The 17,490-nt window shown below is 48.1% G+C and overlaps 1 protein-coding gene and 1 long non-coding RNA gene across 2 annotated transcripts in view; one reads left to right on the forward strand and one right to left on the reverse strand.

The window, feature by feature from the left end:
* The window catches only part of DGKG (diacylglycerol kinase gamma), a 201,489-nt gene that overhangs the window by 92,980 nt on the left and 91,019 nt on the right, over positions 1 to 17,490 (forward strand). Inside the window, exons 14-19 of the mRNA XM_042956236.1 lie at positions 1,727 to 1,786; positions 4,206 to 4,285; positions 5,430 to 5,504; positions 8,255 to 8,340; positions 12,744 to 12,833; positions 14,897 to 15,057. Coding sequence (XP_042812170.1) covers positions 1,727 to 1,786; positions 4,206 to 4,285; positions 5,430 to 5,504; positions 8,255 to 8,340; positions 12,744 to 12,833; positions 14,897 to 15,057 — 552 coding nt within the window. The remainder of the gene's footprint in view (positions 1 to 1,726; positions 1,787 to 4,205; positions 4,286 to 5,429; positions 5,505 to 8,254; positions 8,341 to 12,743; positions 12,834 to 14,896; positions 15,058 to 17,490) is intronic.
* LOC122230472 lies at positions 5,138 to 6,738 on the reverse strand. The gene is made up of 2 exons (XR_006207442.1): positions 6,560 to 6,738; positions 5,138 to 5,748 (listed from the first exon to the last, which is right to left on the reverse strand). It is a non-coding gene; the product is annotated as an uncharacterized LOC122230472 (long non-coding RNA).

Genomic DNA, 17,490 nt, shown 5'->3' on the forward strand with positions numbered 1-17,490 from the left:
CAGCAGGTTTCTCTGGGTTCACATTTCAGATGTAGGTGGCATTCAGGTGGGTCGCATCCCTCCGAGGGCTTCCTCCCAACTCCTAGGGTCTGTGTTTTCACTACAAGTTTGAAAGGTCATTGCCACAGTCATCAGATTATGAGAGAAAACTCCTCTGACTGGTTCCAAGCAACTTGGCCACCTAGAATGCTCTGAAATGGCCCATCAAGGGAAGCACATGCATTCTAAGCACCTCTCCAGCAGAGCACAGTTACAGGACTTTCTGCCACCACCTGCACATGGCGAGGCCTCCTGGGTCCCCCTTGTCCCTGTCAGCCTGTCTCTTATGTCTAAACGTGGAAATTCCTCTGCCTTGAGGATTCCTACTTGGGGGGCCCAACCCTGTTTGGAGATGAAAGCAGGAAAATTCAAGTCCACTTATCTCCATCTGAAACTTTGTCTCTTATGTTGAAGACTCCTCTTTCTAAACCAAACCCCAAACACCTTAACTGTCCCCTTCTGTCTTGAAGATGTTGCCGAGGCTCACCGATCCCTCATATTTCATCCCTGACTTGACTTGCTACTCCTTTTTCATTAAAAGGCTGAAGGAAAAACACCGCTTTGGAAAACCAGTTGGCAGTATCTTGTAGGTTGGAAATACACAAACTCTGTGACCCAACACGTCCTCCTGTGTATCTGCCTGAGAAATGTGCGCATTTAGGGGCACCTAGGTGGCTCAGTTGGTTAAGCGTCCAACTCTTGATTTTGGCTCAGGTCATGATCTCATGGTCATGAGATCAAGCCCCTGGTCAGGCTTGGTGCTGGTTTGGAGCCTGCCCGGGATTCTCTCTCCCTCTTCTGCCCTTCCTCCACCCAATTGCACCACTTGCTCGAAGAAAGGGAGGGAGGAAGAACAGAAGATGAGCATTTATTCCACCAAAAGACCTGCACAAGAATGTTCATATTGGTTTTGTTCGTAACAGTCAAAAACTAGAAACCATCTAAATGACTGCTGACAGAGGGGTTTGAGGCATATCGGTGTAATGGAATACTGCATTGCAGTGGGGAAGAGCTCTGCTGAGCTGCAAAAACATGGATAATCTCAAAGATACAATGCTGAACAAAAGAGGCTAGACTCAAAAAAAGACACTCCCTAGGATTTCATTTATGAAATTTAAAAGGCAGGAGTGATGCCTGAAGAGGCAGTAGTTATCAAGGCATGTAAGGATGCAGAAATTCATCAAGCCGGAGATTTAGATTGGAACATTTTACTATATCATACAAAATAAACCTCCATAAAATAAATAATAAACACTGAAGAAAACAAACAAAAAAAAACCAGGATATACAAAACTAAGCAAAACAACTTACTTCAGTATCACATCAGTTAGATAGTGCTGAGCAGAGAAGCCAGATCTAAGACCTTGCTTCCCAGAGCTCAAGCGTCTAAATCAACAAAGTAGATTTCTGCCAATTTCAGCGTTTCTTCTCCCTAGGTCTGTTCCAGTGTTTTGAAGTTAAAGTCAGAACAAACGATGATAGAGGCCTGGGGAGTCTTAGAGAATCCCGTAGGGAAGCATTTCTTTTTTTTCGATCCAAAGCCCTGTTTTGAAAAACTCCTCCCTACTCTATACTGGTTTTGTATTCTCTCTTTATATTAACTATTTGTTTTTCTTCTGATCACTTTTTTTTTATATTTGACTTTTTTTTTTTTTTCAAAATGTGTTTGTCTTTCCTCTCATCACAGGACAGGCAAGGTGGGAAGTCTGATGGCAGCGTGTCAGCCAAGGGTGAACTTGTGATGCAGGTACCTCCACAAGCCTCAAGTCCCATCTCTCATTCTGAGTGGGTTCAAGGCTGTTGGGGAGATGGGGGAGGACAGGGTTTGCATTCTAGAGAAATATATCTCAACATTTGCTTTCTCATCTGATCTATTACATCACACAGCAGGACACTTTATTTCCAGTTTCTGTAAATATCTTTGAGTACCATACTGTTGGCAAGTGGTGAAAAGGGGAGGTTGGTTGATCCTACTGCTGGTCAAATAAATTTTATCACCCTTTTAGGAACAAGTTACATAAAACTTCAATATGCACACCTCAATACTAACAGCAGTGTGGACCAAGAAATATACAGTGGGTTTTCCAAGACTTTCAAGCTGTGTCTAGAATGTGATCTGCCAAGACAAAGTTAACCAGATTCAGAAGATCTTCTTTATCCTTGAAAAGGGAGGGGCGTAGCAATCCCTGCACTGCCCACCTCCTAGAGATGCTCTAAGATTAAATGAGAACATGCAGATTCATGTGTCTTGAAAATTAAAAGATAAACACTAATGATGGAGAAACTTTAATAAATGGGAGAGCTGTAGATGCCTAGAAAGGCAGAAAGGCAGCTGGAGTGCATGCACACGCACACACACACACACACACACACACACACACACACAATGCAGGTAAGCCAGTTGTTTACAGCTGGCGTCCATCTCGTTACCCTGCATCTGCTTTGATTGGGAATGCCCATGCTGTACAAGTTGTTAAGTATTTTGAATATCATTCCCGGAGGTAAAGAATTACTCCTCAGGCTCCAAGATGCTTCTGGGTATCATACAGTCACCTGGGCAGATGATAAGATTCTTAAAAATCCTAAGAATGCTACTGTCCATTTGAAACAACATGGTGCTGTGTTTGCTGAAATTTTAGCTTGAGATCTGGAAAAGTAGACATCACACATTGAATATGGAATATGGCTACATCTCCATATCAGTCTGTCCTTCAGCTGAATCCACAAACGTTTATTAAGTACCCATTCCCATATCTGGTGTCATGGGGAGCTTGGTGGGAGGGTTATACACACACACACACCCTGCTCCTGAGACATTTCAAATCCACTTGATATTTTGAGACATTTACCTAAGAAAACATGAAACAAAACCCATGTGAATGGGCAACAAGAGAAGCCCAGATGATACTACATACTTCAAGTGCAATGGTTTCAGTTGCAATGATCGAGGAAAGCTTCATAGAGGAAGTAGCTCTTGAATTGGGCCCCGAGAATGAAAAGTTCTTTTTAAGAAGGAAGTGGGCTCTTCGGGACACCAAGGAGGAGGAGAAACCAGAGTGAGCAGCCCCACAGAGTGGGAAGTCAGGAGATACACTCACTCGAGGATAAAAGCCAGGCTTGGCTGGGACACAGCTGAGGGTTATAGGGGGCAACAGTAGATTGGGGCTATGCTGAAATGTCTTGGATGCCGGGTTGGGAAATTTGGATTATATCCTCTGGGAAACAAGGTGTCATTAAAGGTTTCCGAGCAGGAGTGGCATGACTGATGGCCCAGGAAGGAAACCACGTATGAGACTTACCTGAGATGGGAAAGGTCTGGGCTGGGTAGGTACCATGGCAGCTGCCAGAGATAAAAGGACAGCCAGGGAAATAATTGGCAGGGCAGGGTCTTCCCTAGATGACTAGATTAATGAAAATAGTATGTTTAAGAGAAACAGTGAGCCAGGAGAGAGGACTAGTTCTGTGGGGAAGAAAGATAGGTCAGGTTCCGGCATGTGAGTTTGCAGTGATGGTGAGACATTTGGTTGAAGGTACCCATTGGACAGTAGGAAATGTAGAACTAGGGCTCAAGAGGAAAACTGGGGCTGGGAATGTGGATTTGGAAGGTGCTGGTGGAAATGATGGTTAACTTCATGAGTGTTATTTGATTGATGTATAGGACCAGAGGACCACAACTTCTAAAATTATATTCAGTTGTATCCGTCACAAAATATAATCTTGTGCTTGTAGGGCGCCTGGCTGGCTCAGTCAGTGAAGTGTGAGACTCTTGATCTCAGGGTTGTGATTTCAAGCCCCACATTAGGCATAGAGCCTACTTAAAAAATAAATTTAAAAAAAATATATATATATAATCTTGTGTTTATAGCCACAATACCATTCATCGTTCAATGATCTGAAATTACAGTGCCATTGCCACATCTCTGATCCCAGCCTCAAACTCTTGTCGCCATTAACACTACTTAAGGCTACTCGAGTCAAAGACACTTAACTGCTTCACCCCTCAGAAAACTCAGCCACTGGACAAAGACCTACCTCCCAACTACCTCTCCTCCATGCTGGAAATGCTTCCCATCCACCTTTCCTGGAAGCCATCTTAGCGTCAACTCTCCTCTCATTCATCCTACTGGCTGAAAAAGAGCTAATTTCTTTTTCTTTTACCTTTTAAGTATAAGATCATCCCCACCCCGGGTACCCACCCCCTGCTGGTCTTGGTGAACCCCAAGAGTGGAGGGAGACAAGGAGAAAGGTATGTTCTCTTCTTTTTCAAAATGGAGAGGCTGAGACCACCTCACTCAGGGTTTTTCTTCCCCTCAACAGGGTGGACTGCAGAGACCGGCAGATCTGGGTTTCAGTCCCAGCCCTACCACTTACCACTTTATGACCTGGTTCAACTGACTGCTTAACATCCCTGTGCCTTGGTTCCCTCCTCTGTAACTGGAGATAATAATTTCTCCTGTCATAGCTGCATTGTGAGGATTAAAGTAGACATATGCTTGGCCGAGGGCCCATCACAGCCATTATCATGGCTCCCAGGGTCGGACCAAGTTCTGAGACGCCTGTTTCCTTCTCAGCCTCCCAGGTCCTTTCTTGATTTAAGAGGTGGGGCGGGACTCCCTTGACTGGGACCTCCTGGCCTGTCCGTCTCCTGAGAAAACAGGGCACCACCTCATCAGTGAAGAAAATGCCCAGTCTCCTGGAAGCACTAAGGGAGTGAGAGGAGAGAGGGAAAAGGGGCAAGGCAGCTCTGACACCCTGTCCTGTTCAGCTCAAGATGATGGACAGACAATGCAGTGATCTGGAATCCAGGTTTACAAAAACAATAAGTAGGGTTGAAGCAAGAACTGCGAGAACCCCTACCTAGTCCAAGGAGCAAGGCACCTGCTGAGCTGACCTGATTCGCTGCAACCTTGACACCCAGCCCAGAGGTGGTCACTGTCCCTGCCCCTAGCCTTTCCCTGCCCAGCCCCACCTCCTGCATGTCCTCCTGATCCGAAGATTTGGGGGAGCTTTCCATAGAGAGTTCCTTGATACCCCTGTGTAGTCCACAAAGAGCAGAATCACACTACCTAGAACATCCAGAATGTTTGGGAGAAGGATAAAGCTTTAAGAAGAATAGAGGTTTTATTCTCGGCAAGAGGTCCGGGGTTGAATGCTACGATCTTGCGTGGTGGGGAGGCCTTGAGCCAAGGCGTGAGAATGTGGATGATGCTGGCTGGACCTGGGACTTCAGGGTCTGCAGGGCCTGCATGCAGTCTTCTCCCCTCTTGGGTTTAAGTGGACCCAGATTCCCACCACGGGTGGGCTCCAGAGGTGTTTGCCCTACTGTGACTTCTCACAATGACATTCTTCTTCTCTGTTTCTCTTTCCCTCTTTCTTTTTTTTTCCCATAGAATCCTTCGGAAATTCCACTATCTGCTCAACCCCAAACAAGTTTTCAACCTGGACAATGGGGGGCCCACTCCAGGGTATGGAGAAGCAATCTTCTTATCTCTCCTCCTCCACCCTTCATTTCTGAAGAAGATACCTGTCTTTGGTCACCCTTCGTGTCTCTTTCATCTGTGGACTTATCCTTCCTGCCATTTTACCCTTTTCATCTTCTTTTCCTCCCATCTACTCTTACTTGCTCCTGGAGATACTCAGGAACACCCCTTATGGCTAAGTCTGGGAAGTCGCCTCCTTTTACTCCACCCCGGAGAAAAGTTGTTGTTTCTGTAAAAGAGAAAAAAGCACATATGCCATTCATTTGATTGACAGAAAGAGCGGGCTGGTGAATTATGTTAACTTATCTGCAAGGCTGTGTTAGCTGGTGTCTTCATACTGAGTCATCAGGGAGGGGGAAAGAGTTTTCCTGTCACTGTCAGCAGCTCAGAAATCCATACTGCTGACTCAGAGTTCTGCTGCAAGTTCTGTTGGGGGAGCATTTTAGGATCAGGGCAATTAGTTATTCAGTGAAATCACTTTTTTTCCAGGATTATCCAGTTTAGAGGTTGTTAAGCTGCCCCTGGCCCTTCTCCCGCAATGTGTCTCTTGGCTGTTTCGCTGCCCAGCAGAGCGGGAGAGTGATAAGAGGAGGCAGGCAGCCTGAGTGCAGCTCTGGTGGGAGGAGCTGGGCCTAGTGTCAGCACGGATGTGATGGCTGCGGTCCCTGTAATCAGAGGCCCCTCCGGCCTGGGGCTGGAAGGCACCCAGACAGGGCTCCTTCCCAGACAGAGCTGGTGCGCTAGAGACATCTGCTGGCCAGCCCGAGCCTGTCTCCATGCCAGGTGCTCAGATCTGTACAGGCCGGGCTGGGCTTCCCAGAAGACAGCTGCTTTGCCCAGCCTCCTAACCTGCGTTTCCACTCACAGTTCGGCAAGACCTTCAGTGGGTGGGGGCAGGGAGGGACTATAAAAAGGGACTGTGTCCCTGTCTTCAGTTGTTTGCCACAAAGCTGTTATTTATATGGCTGTGATGGGGCAATACCCAGTTAAAAGAGGGAAAGTAACATGAATTCAAGTGCAGCACGTCAGCCATGACTTACCTGCAAAACTAATTGCAAAACAGGGCCCACCTATGCTGCTCTGGGTGCCATCATAGTCACTGCGATTGCAGTCACTGATCTGTGACTGAAGGGCAGCCTGCAAGTACCTTTACCAGCCCCCTCTCTTTTAGGGCATTGTGATGCTTGAATGCAGTACTCTAGCTTCACCTCATCCACCCTAAATTGCTTTTTCCCCTCATGACAAACCCGGTGGCTACTTCCAGGGCTGCTGTGCCCTGAGTGTCTTTGCTGGGTCAGTCTGTCACCAGGCAGGCTGTTTAACTGAAAGGAGCCTCCGTCCAGAATTCGCTTCCTAAAGGAGAGCAGAGTTGTGCAAGGGATGGGGAGGGGAGGAAATGTTGATTCGCCCACAGACGCATCAGTGACTCAGAAAGCCAGGGGTCTTTTCAGACTCCCAGGCCGGGCAAAAGGGGAACCTCTGAGCTTCAGTTCCCGAGTCCCACCCCGGTGTGCTCACAGGTGACACTTGTTCTAAAGCAAAGGTTTTGTGCCTTTTTGTGCCAGAAACCCATCTGGCAGTTTGATGAAGCCAATGGACCTCTTCTCCGAATACTTGTTAGGGTATAAAATGAAACGTAGAGGATTGCCAGGGAAACTAATGCTACTGAAAAGACAGTCATCAAAATTATTAAAAACACAAGTATGTGACATGGGAACATATGTGATCTACTAACACATTTTTGGCAAGATCCAGAGACCGGTCTAATAACTATTATTAATTAAAAGCAGAGATGAGCATAAGTGATAGTAGGGGGCAGCTGCCACAACTGTGATAAAACATTAAAATACCTGTGGTTTTGACTTTCTGACAAAGTCGCAGGTAGTGTTAATACCTCTGTGATTTGTTGCCCACTTTCATAATTGAAGGAGAGGCTAAATCTCAGGGCTTAGGAAAGGTAAGAGTGTAACATTTAACATTTTCTCCTCCATGTTCGTGGCCCTCTGGTTTCTATCTACAGACCTCTGGGCCCCAGGTAAAGAGCCCTGCTCTAGGGGCGCCCGGGTGGCTCAGTCGGTTAAGCGTCCAACTTTGGCTCAGGTCATGATCTCATGGTTTGTGAGTGCAAGCCCCATATCAGGCTCTGCTGACAGCACAGGGCCCGCTTTGGATCCTCTGGTTCCTTCTCTCTCTGCCCCTCCCTTGCACTTTCCCTCTCTCTCAAAAATAAATTAACATAAAAAAAAGAGCCCTGCTCTAAAAGGTGAAGGCCTCGGAAGGATGGTGCTCACTCCCCTTGGGTCTGGGCCCTCAGGACAGTGGGCTGAATATCTACTAGTTCAGGGCACCTGAATTAGAGGACAGTTTGTGAGGACAGAACAGTCAGGAAAGCCAGAGAGGAGTCCAATCGTTGGGGGTCGGTTGTATTGGTGCCCAAATAAGCAAACTATGGCTGCCTCTGCACAAATAGTAAAGACTTTCTAGAAAACCAATTTGTTTGTGTTGAATGTTGAGTCACATTCTCCTTATACGAGGACGGCTCCCCAGGATTCTTCTCTATGTGGTACTGCTTCCCTTGTAAGTTCTGGTTTTAGAATGCTAAGTGACCCTTTCAACCCCAAAAGAAATCAGGGCCGTAACATACTCCCAGGGAACAGGGGAGACCCTGACTCAAGCAGTGTCAAATGTCCACCACAACCTAGTAAATAAGACCGCTTTGGCCTTTTACTTCCCAGGTTGAACTTTTTCCGTGATACTCCAGACTTCCGTGTTTTAGCCTGTGGAGGAGATGGGACGGTTGGCTGGATTCTAGATTGCATTGGTAAGAAAGGGCTGGGAGGGGCTTTAGAGTTTATTTATTGTAGGCATGTTTAAAGTCAGAGGAAGGTAATACACAGGAAAGAGAAATGGAGCCATGTCTGGTTCATCCTTGTTTCCACTCTTGGACCATTGCTTGACTACAGTGCTTGACCATTGTATCTACCTTGGGTGAAAAAAAGAAATGGAAGGACAAGTACAGATTAACTGTTTAGTTTCAGGTCTTGCCTCATAAACATGGCTGGGGTTTGGATGGTGGTAGGACAGGCCAAATTGGGGAGCTGGTAGGGGGAGAGGGAGGGCAGGACTAGGTCTCCAAGCAGACCCGGGTTAGTGGATAAAGGCCAGAGAATTAAGCATAGGTGCATAGCCTGGCCAAATCACCTTGAGCTGAGCACGTGCAGCCTGAGTCCAGAAAGCATGTCTAGAAAGTGCAGATCAGTACAAGCAAAGAAAGGTCATACTGGGCTGTGTCCAATATGCTTAGATTAGAAGGGCAGTGGGGAGGGCCCAGGCTGGGAATCAGGAGGCCTGGGTTTCAGTCCAGCTCTGCCTGGATCTGTGGGTCCGTGGACATCTCATCCTCTGCAGATGATGGGAGCTAACTGTGGAATTGTCTGTCACTCCTTCCACAAATACTGCCTATGCACCTCTATGTACCATGCTCTGTCCAGGCCCTGGAGATGCAACAGTGAACAAACAGATGGAAATCCCACCCTTGCGGAGCTTCCTTTCTAGACGGAAGAGACAGGCAATAAGCAAACAAACAAACAAAAACCAAAACACAAGAGAAACATACAGCATGCAGAAGGTGATAAAAACACAGCAGGGATGGGGCAAGGAGCCCAGCGGGGGTAAGGCTGGGGGTGGTCTATGATCTAAGACTGTTTGGGGAAGACATCACATAGCAGATGATGTTTGCATGGAAACCTGGAGGAGAGGTGAGCCATGCGGATACTTGAGGAAATAGCAGTCCCTGCAAGAGGAACAGCAAATACAAAGGCCCTGAGGTAGGAGCAAAGCCAGGCTGCTGAAGGCAGCAGGACTGCAGAGCGTGCTTGGAATGGAGCGTGTGAGGGAAGAATGGCAGAGGATGAAACTGGGATAGCACAGGGCCAGGTCACTAGGACGTGGAGGGCAGTAAACAGAATATGGCTTTCATACCAGAAATGTCCCAAGATGCTGGACGGTTTCGAGCAAAAGTACACAGCGGGTCGTGAGAAAAGGGCAGAAGCAGGGAGACCTGCAGGAGGCACCTGCAGCAACCCAAGTGAGAAGTGACCAAGGCTTGGACAACAGGAGACACAGAGGAAGTGGTGAGGAGTGGTCGGCTGGCTTCTGGATAGCATTGGAAGATGGAGCCATCAGGATGAGAGGAAGAGAGGAGTCAGGGATGGGCATGGGTAGAACCTGACTGGGGCAGGGAAGGCTGTGCCTCTGGGGGTCGTAAGCAGACCACCAGGAAGGGTGGGACCACACCCGGCCCACCTGCTGCCTTATGCTCCCCACAGGCGCTTCAGTTTCCATGGACACAACCCTGCCAAACAGGCACCCACGCTCTCCTGTCACCTCCGGCTCTGGAGTTGTTTGTGGGAGTGGGGAAGCATCCTCTGGGAGCCAAGGATGGAAAAGCTGATCAGCAAAGGGTGGATGGCCACAGTCCTGGGAGCCGCTCACATGGTTCCCTCTCCATCACGAAGGAGAATGTAGGCTTTGGTGACTTTATAAAATTCATCTGTCTTCACCGTCTCTTCACCATCTCATCACTGTCTCTTCTAGCTATTCCTATGAGATAGCTATTCCAGAGAACACGGGGGAAAGTCTATGCCCAAAACTGGAAGAAGAAAGGTCATGTAACAGGCTGGCAACCTGAAGAAAAGAAACAGTCATGGAGGGAATAACTGCATAATGCTCATTCATTCATTCATTCAGGAATGTTAAATTACTTATTTAGTGCCTTCTGCCACCCTGTGTTGGTCCTCCCATTGATCTGTTTATACTCTATAGCCAGAGTGGTCTTTCCTGAATGTCAGTGGGTTCATGATGTGTGTAAAGCACATCAGTGTCTTCCCAATACTCTTAGGATAAGGACAAAAACCTTTCAAATGGTCTGTAATGGTCTATAAGCTGCTGCAGCAGCTGCTTACTTCCAGTCTTACTTCCTACCTCCATTCTTCTCTCTCTGGACTCCAGCCACTCAGTCCCTCTCTCGGACCCTTGAATATACCAGTCTCCCTTCTCCCACAGGGCCTTTGCACAAGTGGTTCCTCCTGTCTGGTATGCTCCCTGGCCATTCCTTGGTCAACTTCTACTTCAGATCTCAGCCAAAGTGTAGCTTCCTCAGAGGATCCAACCTCAGTCACCTTATTATATGATCACACTTTTTCCCTTTCCAGTATGAATGTGAAATTATGCCTCATTTATATGAAGACCTCATTAATATCTGTCTCTCCCTCTCAACTGTAAGCATCATGAGAGCCTGTGTCTTGGCACTTTGACCCACTATTAGAGTCATAGCACCCGACACAGCACCAGTACATAGTAGGCCTTCTGTAATGTATGCAGAGATACTTGTGGTGGATGAGATATAGTTCCCCCAGGGAGGATACAGCACATTGAGGCAAGAAGTGAGTAATCAATTACAAGAGTCAATTGGGAGATTGTTCCTGGTGCTGAAGAAACACTCTGGAGAGGCACCTAGCCCAGACTAGGGCAAGCAGGGAGGGTCCCCCAGAGGCAGCACCTAAGCAACAGAGAGCTTATGACTTAAGGCACTGAAAATACTTAAGCATGGTTGACATGTCAAGCAGGAGGAGGCTAGAGTGGAAGGCAGACCCCAGTACCATGTTGGAGATGATGGGAGCAGCCACGACAGAAGGAAAGCAGAGAGCAGGGGACTGCAGTGCTCAGGCTCCAGCTCAGGGACAGCCTGCCTTAAAGGTGTGGAGAGCCACTGGGGGAACTGAGGCTGAGAAGGCAGAGAGGAGGCAGTTGCTTCAAGACCAGGAGGAAGGAATCATGTCGGGGAGCTCAGGCATCGCCATAGGAATAGCTAGAAGAGACGGTGGACAGATCTATTAAGGAAAGAGCATGTGGAAACTGAGCAGGGTGAGGAAGAGGGAAAAACCTAGGATGACATCTGGGTTTCTAGCCTCAATGCATGAAGATGGGGACCTGTTGAGATGGGGACCACAGAAGGAGCAGACATAAGGAAACAAGGGCCTTCCAAGTAAAAGGCACAGCTCGTACAAAGGCAGGGAGGCATAAATGCAGACCGTGTGTTCTGGGAACCATGGCAGAGTCCATCGCTTTGCTCTCTCCCCCAACTTACACCTCCTGGTGATGATCTCAGCCCCAGGTCTTGCCTGAGCTCCGCCATTTCCAGCATAAGTCAGAGAACGCGGGGGACCTATGAACTCCCCTTTTGCTGGGGCAGCCCTAGCATTAGCCTCACTTGCTGATTCCTGCATCACCCCTCCCCCCACCCACACTGCTCAATCAGCGTTACTCACATCCCCAGGCCCCAAAGCGTGCCGCAGTTTATGTCAGTGGCGCCCCCTGGAGCCCAGTGGGTGCCCGGGCCTGCTCCAGCTTTCTCAGGGTGGCCAACGTGTTGCTGTAGACCTGCAGCCAGATTAGGCCACACGTGTTCTGCTGTGTTTTCTCTGATGTTTCAGTCTGATGCTCCCTCACAACCAGCATGGGAGATAAGGTTAGGAATTGTGTATTTGCAAGTCTGGGGTAGGGTGGGTGGAAGTGACAAACTGGTACCTGGGTGCCAAATGACACCTTGAGGTTTTGTTTGTCAGACGCAATATTATTTTTAAACTTTGAACCTGTGTGACTTTACCTGAGGCAGCTTCAGTTTTCCAAAAGGCCCCACTATTCCCTGATTTCTCAGACTCAGCTGTTCTACTGCCCATGCACCTGCCTAGCCCCTGAAGCAAGGAGGGGACTGGGCTTGGGAACACAGAGATCTGGATTTGGATCCTGACTCTGGACTTACTTTCCCCCTCTGAACCTCAGCTTCTTCATCTATGAGGAGAATAATAATACCTTGCAGAGTTGGTCTGAGGGATAAATGGAGAAAGTGTTAGTTATGATTACGGAACTACTGTTTTCAAGGTGTATGCTGTCACCCCAAAGGACAGAATTTGGATGAAATGAGGATAAGCAGGTGCAAGTTACAGGGAGACCGTCAGCTCAATATGAAAGAATCCTTAGTAGTGGTTCACACGCTGCAGATGGAAGAGACAGCTTTAGGAGGTAGTGTGTTCTCTCTCCATCATGGAGCTATTCAAGCAAAGAATGCTATGGAAGGGTTGAAGCATAAGATCAAGGATAGATAACCCAAAGTTTCTGTAATCCAGTGGCATATGATTTTCTCTTCCTCTGCATGGGCTGCAGATAAGGCCAACTTCGCAAAGCATCCACCGGTGGCTGTCCTGCCTCTTGGAACAGGAAATGACCTGGCCCGCTGTCTCCGCTGGGGAGGAGGTGAGTGTGCATGCAGGTGGCACTATCCTGGGGACAAGCACTCCAATTTCAAGGGATGCTCTGCAGAGCTAGGCTCAACTTCCCTTTTAATAATTACATTCCACAGAGTCATATCTACTCCGTGACCATTCCCTTGCCTTCCGCATCCTGCCGAGATCTGCATTTACCCCTCAATATGTCTACTATCTCCCTGAAACTATCAGCGAAGAGCCTGCCTACCCTGGAAGGACATACTTGGCTTTAGGGTAGTCTCATCTATCTCCCCCCACAGTACTCGCTTGAGTAGGGGCACACTTAGGCATTTTCTGAATAAAATTCCCTCCTCTGCAAATTGTTGCTATTCTTCTGAACTAGGATTCAGAATGCAAACTGAAAAGCTACATTGCCAGCTACCAGGGGCATCCAGATCATCGTAGGCTCCACGTCCATTGGCGCTCCTTTTGAAATCCCCCTGTGGGGGATCTCAAACTAGTGACCAGCTTATGGGACAAGAGGCAAGAGCTACAGAGAACTCTGTAAACTGCAACAGAACCCATAGATCTGGGAATGCTCCAGAGAACAGAGGAGGCCAGGGCAGCACATGGAAGGGACCGAGCAGTCTGGCAGGCAGAACAGGGGTGGGATTCCAGATGGCTGATGCGTTCAGAGAGAATTCAAGGCCAGGCCAGGCAGCGGTCAGTGTTCGGAGCTGGGTATATGCCTGGTGGCAGGGGTAGATCAAGCAGAAGCCAGCCCAAAAGGAAGTCGGCAGGAACTGATGTCTTCAGCCACACACTGAGGCTAGGGAAGAGCCCCTCTGTTCCAGGGGAGGAAGCAGAATATAGCCCCATGCTCTGTGCATCTAGGCAGCATAGCTCAGCACAAATTTCATGCAGTAAGCACAGCCCTGTGCTCCCAGAGAGCCCCCAGGCCCTTAACTACATGGTGACTACCATTGCTATCTTGTGAGGCATCCCTAGGGAGCTGACCAAACTAGCAACGTGGAAATACTCTTCAAGGTTGCCCTGAAGGTAAGCAGGAACACAGAAGTGTTATCTGAAAGGAAAGACTGACTCTCCCACTAACCTCTCATGACTTACAATTCTCTTTCTATATGACTTTTCTATTGCATAAAAATTATCATAAATATAGAGGCTTAAAACAGCCATTTGTCAGCTCATGGTCCTGTCAGTCAGAAGGCCTGTGACAGCGTGACTGGGTTCTCTGCTCAGGGCCTCCCAGCCTGAAATGAGGGTGTTGGACAGGCTGTGCTCTTCTCTGGAATTTCTGGACAGAGAGTTTGCTAAGCTCATTCAGGTTGTTGGCAGAATTGAGTCTTTTGGTTGTAGGACTGAAGTCCCTATTTCCTTGCTGGTTGTTAGCTGGGACCACTATCACATCCCTGAGGCTTCCTTTTTCCTTGACAGATGAATTACTCCATTTTCAAAGCCAGCATCAGAGAATTCTCCCTTGAGAATTCCTCTCAAGCTTTGAATCTATTTCTTAAGGAACAGCCCAGTCCTTTCTAAGGACTCAGTTGATTAGGTCAGGCCCACTCAGGTAATCTCCCTTGCTTAAAGTCAACTGTGCCATATAAGATGCCTAATCATGGCAGTGACTGTCCTATCTTATTTATAAGTCCTGGGACTTTTGCAGGGTATATACCTAGGGGCTGGGGTAGGAAGGGATAGTGGGGTCCATCTTAAAACTCTATCATACTGTCCATCTGCAACATGACAAAGTCCTGGAATGAACCCTTTGTTGTCCTGTGTTCTCCCACCCAGCCCAATAATTCTCTAGGGTTTCTTTTAGCTACATAAGCCTGCCCAACTTTGGCCAGCTCCCACCACTACCCTGACTACTTTGGCTTCCAAATCTCCCATTTTCTTTCTATGCCCTATTGTTCTGTCCTTTTCCATGGCTCAGGGAACATAACTCTCTCTGGCCCCCAGACACACTGGTTGGTGGGGGAGGGTCTCCTGATCACAGATGCCCACAGGGTTCCCTGCCCTGACAGCTGCCTGTACATCAACAACAACTTAGCCTTTTTGCTCTGGAGACAAATGTAATGCCATGCTCCACAGGTTATGAAGGGGGCAGCTTGACAAAAATCCTGAAGGACATTGAGCAGAGCCCCTTGGTGATGCTAGACCGCTGGCATCTGGAAGTCAGCCCCAGAGAAGAGGTGGAGAATGGGGACCAGGTCCCGTACAACATCATGAACAACTATTTCTCCATTGGTGTGGTGAGTTGGTCAAGGATTGCCTTTCTGCATGGAAGAGAAATGTTTGGGTGGCAAAAAGGTTCTGGTCTTCTGTTGTCCCCCTCTGAGTCCCTGCTCTTTACCTCTGTCAGCTGCCCCCAGTCTTAACTTGGGTCTAAGCATCCTTGCATCTGGCCTAGGCATAGACACCTTGAAGGTCCCAAACCCTAGGTTATGGAGAAAATTATTTTCCCTATAATTTTAACTAACAAAAGAAAATAAGGAATTTTTTGAAAAACAAACTTACCCTTAGGATGATTTGAAACAGTTTTAAAAAAGCAACACCAGGAAATAACCAAGGGGCAAGGTCAGGAGAAGACTCTCATGCAAGCTTCCAGAATTGAGAATTCTGATCCTCCAAGGAGAACCATGTGGTCCCAAGCTGGCTTGGCTGGCTTAGCTGTCAGAATTCCTTCTCTTCTGTTCTTTCACCTGGGCTCAACTGAATTCCTGCACTCCAGGTGCTCATGAACCTCTGGGGGGTGTCTCCTCCCAGCTGACCTCTCAGCTGAGCTCCATGCTCCTCCTTGGTGCTTCCATAGCCTTTTGCATTCACCCCATCAGTGCAGTCTCTGCACTAAGTTGAAGGGATTGGTTTACTGTGCCCTAACACACACCCCCAACACATACACACACAACCAACACACAGACACCCCCCCACACACACCCAATACACACATGTACACACACTGCCCTAACACCCCCAACACACAGACACCCCCCACATACACACCCAATACACACACACTGCCCTAACACACACTCCCAACACAAACACACCCCAACATAATACACCCAACACACCCCCCAACACACACCCCAACCCCCCCACACACACCCAACACACATATACGCAATATACCCCACTAACACACACGCCTAACACATACACCTAGTATACTCCCAACACACATCCCCAACACACACACACACACACACACACACACCCAACATACTCCCTAACACACACCTGCAAGGTACATACACACACACACCATACATACACACACATAACACACATACACCCAACACACACCCCTAACACATCCCCAACACACATACACACCCCCCAACACACCCAACACACATACTCCCAGCATACACCCCTAACACACACTCCCGATATGCTTACACCAAACACACTCCTCTAACACATACCCCCAAAACACACACACACAACACACATATACCTAACACCCCCCCCACACACACACATCCAACACACATTACACGCAAAACATGCCCCTAACACACACACCCAATACACGTATACACAACACACACACAACACACATACACCCAACACACACCCCTAACACCCCTGACACACATACACCCAACACACCCCTCTAACACAACCCCCAGCACACACACACACACAACACACACACACACAGAGCACAAGAACAGTGCCACACTCCTCTTTCTTCCTCCAGCCCCCAGCACATCTAGCACAACTCAGTTAGTTTGTTTTACTGAACTCAGCTTCTGGGCCTAAGAGGACTGGTGTGGACACTGTTTCCCAAACTGTTGAGAATGGGATCAGGGAGAAAAGAGAACCATCCATTCCATAGATAGAGCTGGGGTTTTGGAGGGGGATGCAACAAAGATACTAGCATTTATTGAGCACCTATTATGTGCTCTCCTCTACGCTAGACCTTATATATTGCAATCCTCATCACAGTCTTGTGGGTATCATTGTCCCCACAGTCCCCATTTTACAGATGGGGCCTCAGGACACTCGACTAGTGAGGGCTGGGAATGACACAGGCACCCCTGCCTTACAGTCTTTCCTCTGTTTCCCCACCTTTGCAGTTACGCTGCCCACTTTCATATGCAAATGAGTCCCTCCAAACCAACCACCTAGGCCCAGATTGTGTGATACCTTTGCTTGTCAGCCATCCTCACCTGTGCCTCCTTTGAAATTGTTGGTGGCTTTAAAAGAAAAAGGAAGTAGAAGGGGAAAATAATAGGTAGCTTGGGGGAAGAGCAGGTTTAAGGAAAGGATTTTTATTTTATTTTATTTTTTATTTTTTTTAATGCTTTTTTTTAAAAATGTTTATTTTTGAGACAGAGAGAGAGCATGAACGGGGGAGGAGCAGAGAGAGAGAGGGAGACACAGAATCCAAAGCAGGCTCCAGGCTCTGAGCTGTCAGCACAGAGCCTGACGCAGGGCTCGAACTCACGGACCATGAGATCGTGACCTGAGCCGAAGTCGGACGCTTAACCGCTGAGCCACCCAGGAGCCCCAGGATTTTGTTTTTTAATAAGAAGACTAAGAGAATGGCACCTGGGTGGCTCAGTAGGTTGAGTGTCTGACTTTGGCTCAGGTCACGATCTCACAGTTTATGGGTTCAAGCCCCACGTCTGTGCTGACAGCTCAGAGCCTGGAGCCTCCTTCAGATTCTGTCTCCC

This window comes from Panthera tigris, chromosome C2 (genome assembly GCF_018350195.1).
Source record: "Panthera tigris isolate Pti1 chromosome C2, P.tigris_Pti1_mat1.1, whole genome shotgun sequence".
Classification (NCBI taxonomy): domain Eukaryota; kingdom Metazoa; phylum Chordata; class Mammalia; order Carnivora; family Felidae; genus Panthera; species Panthera tigris.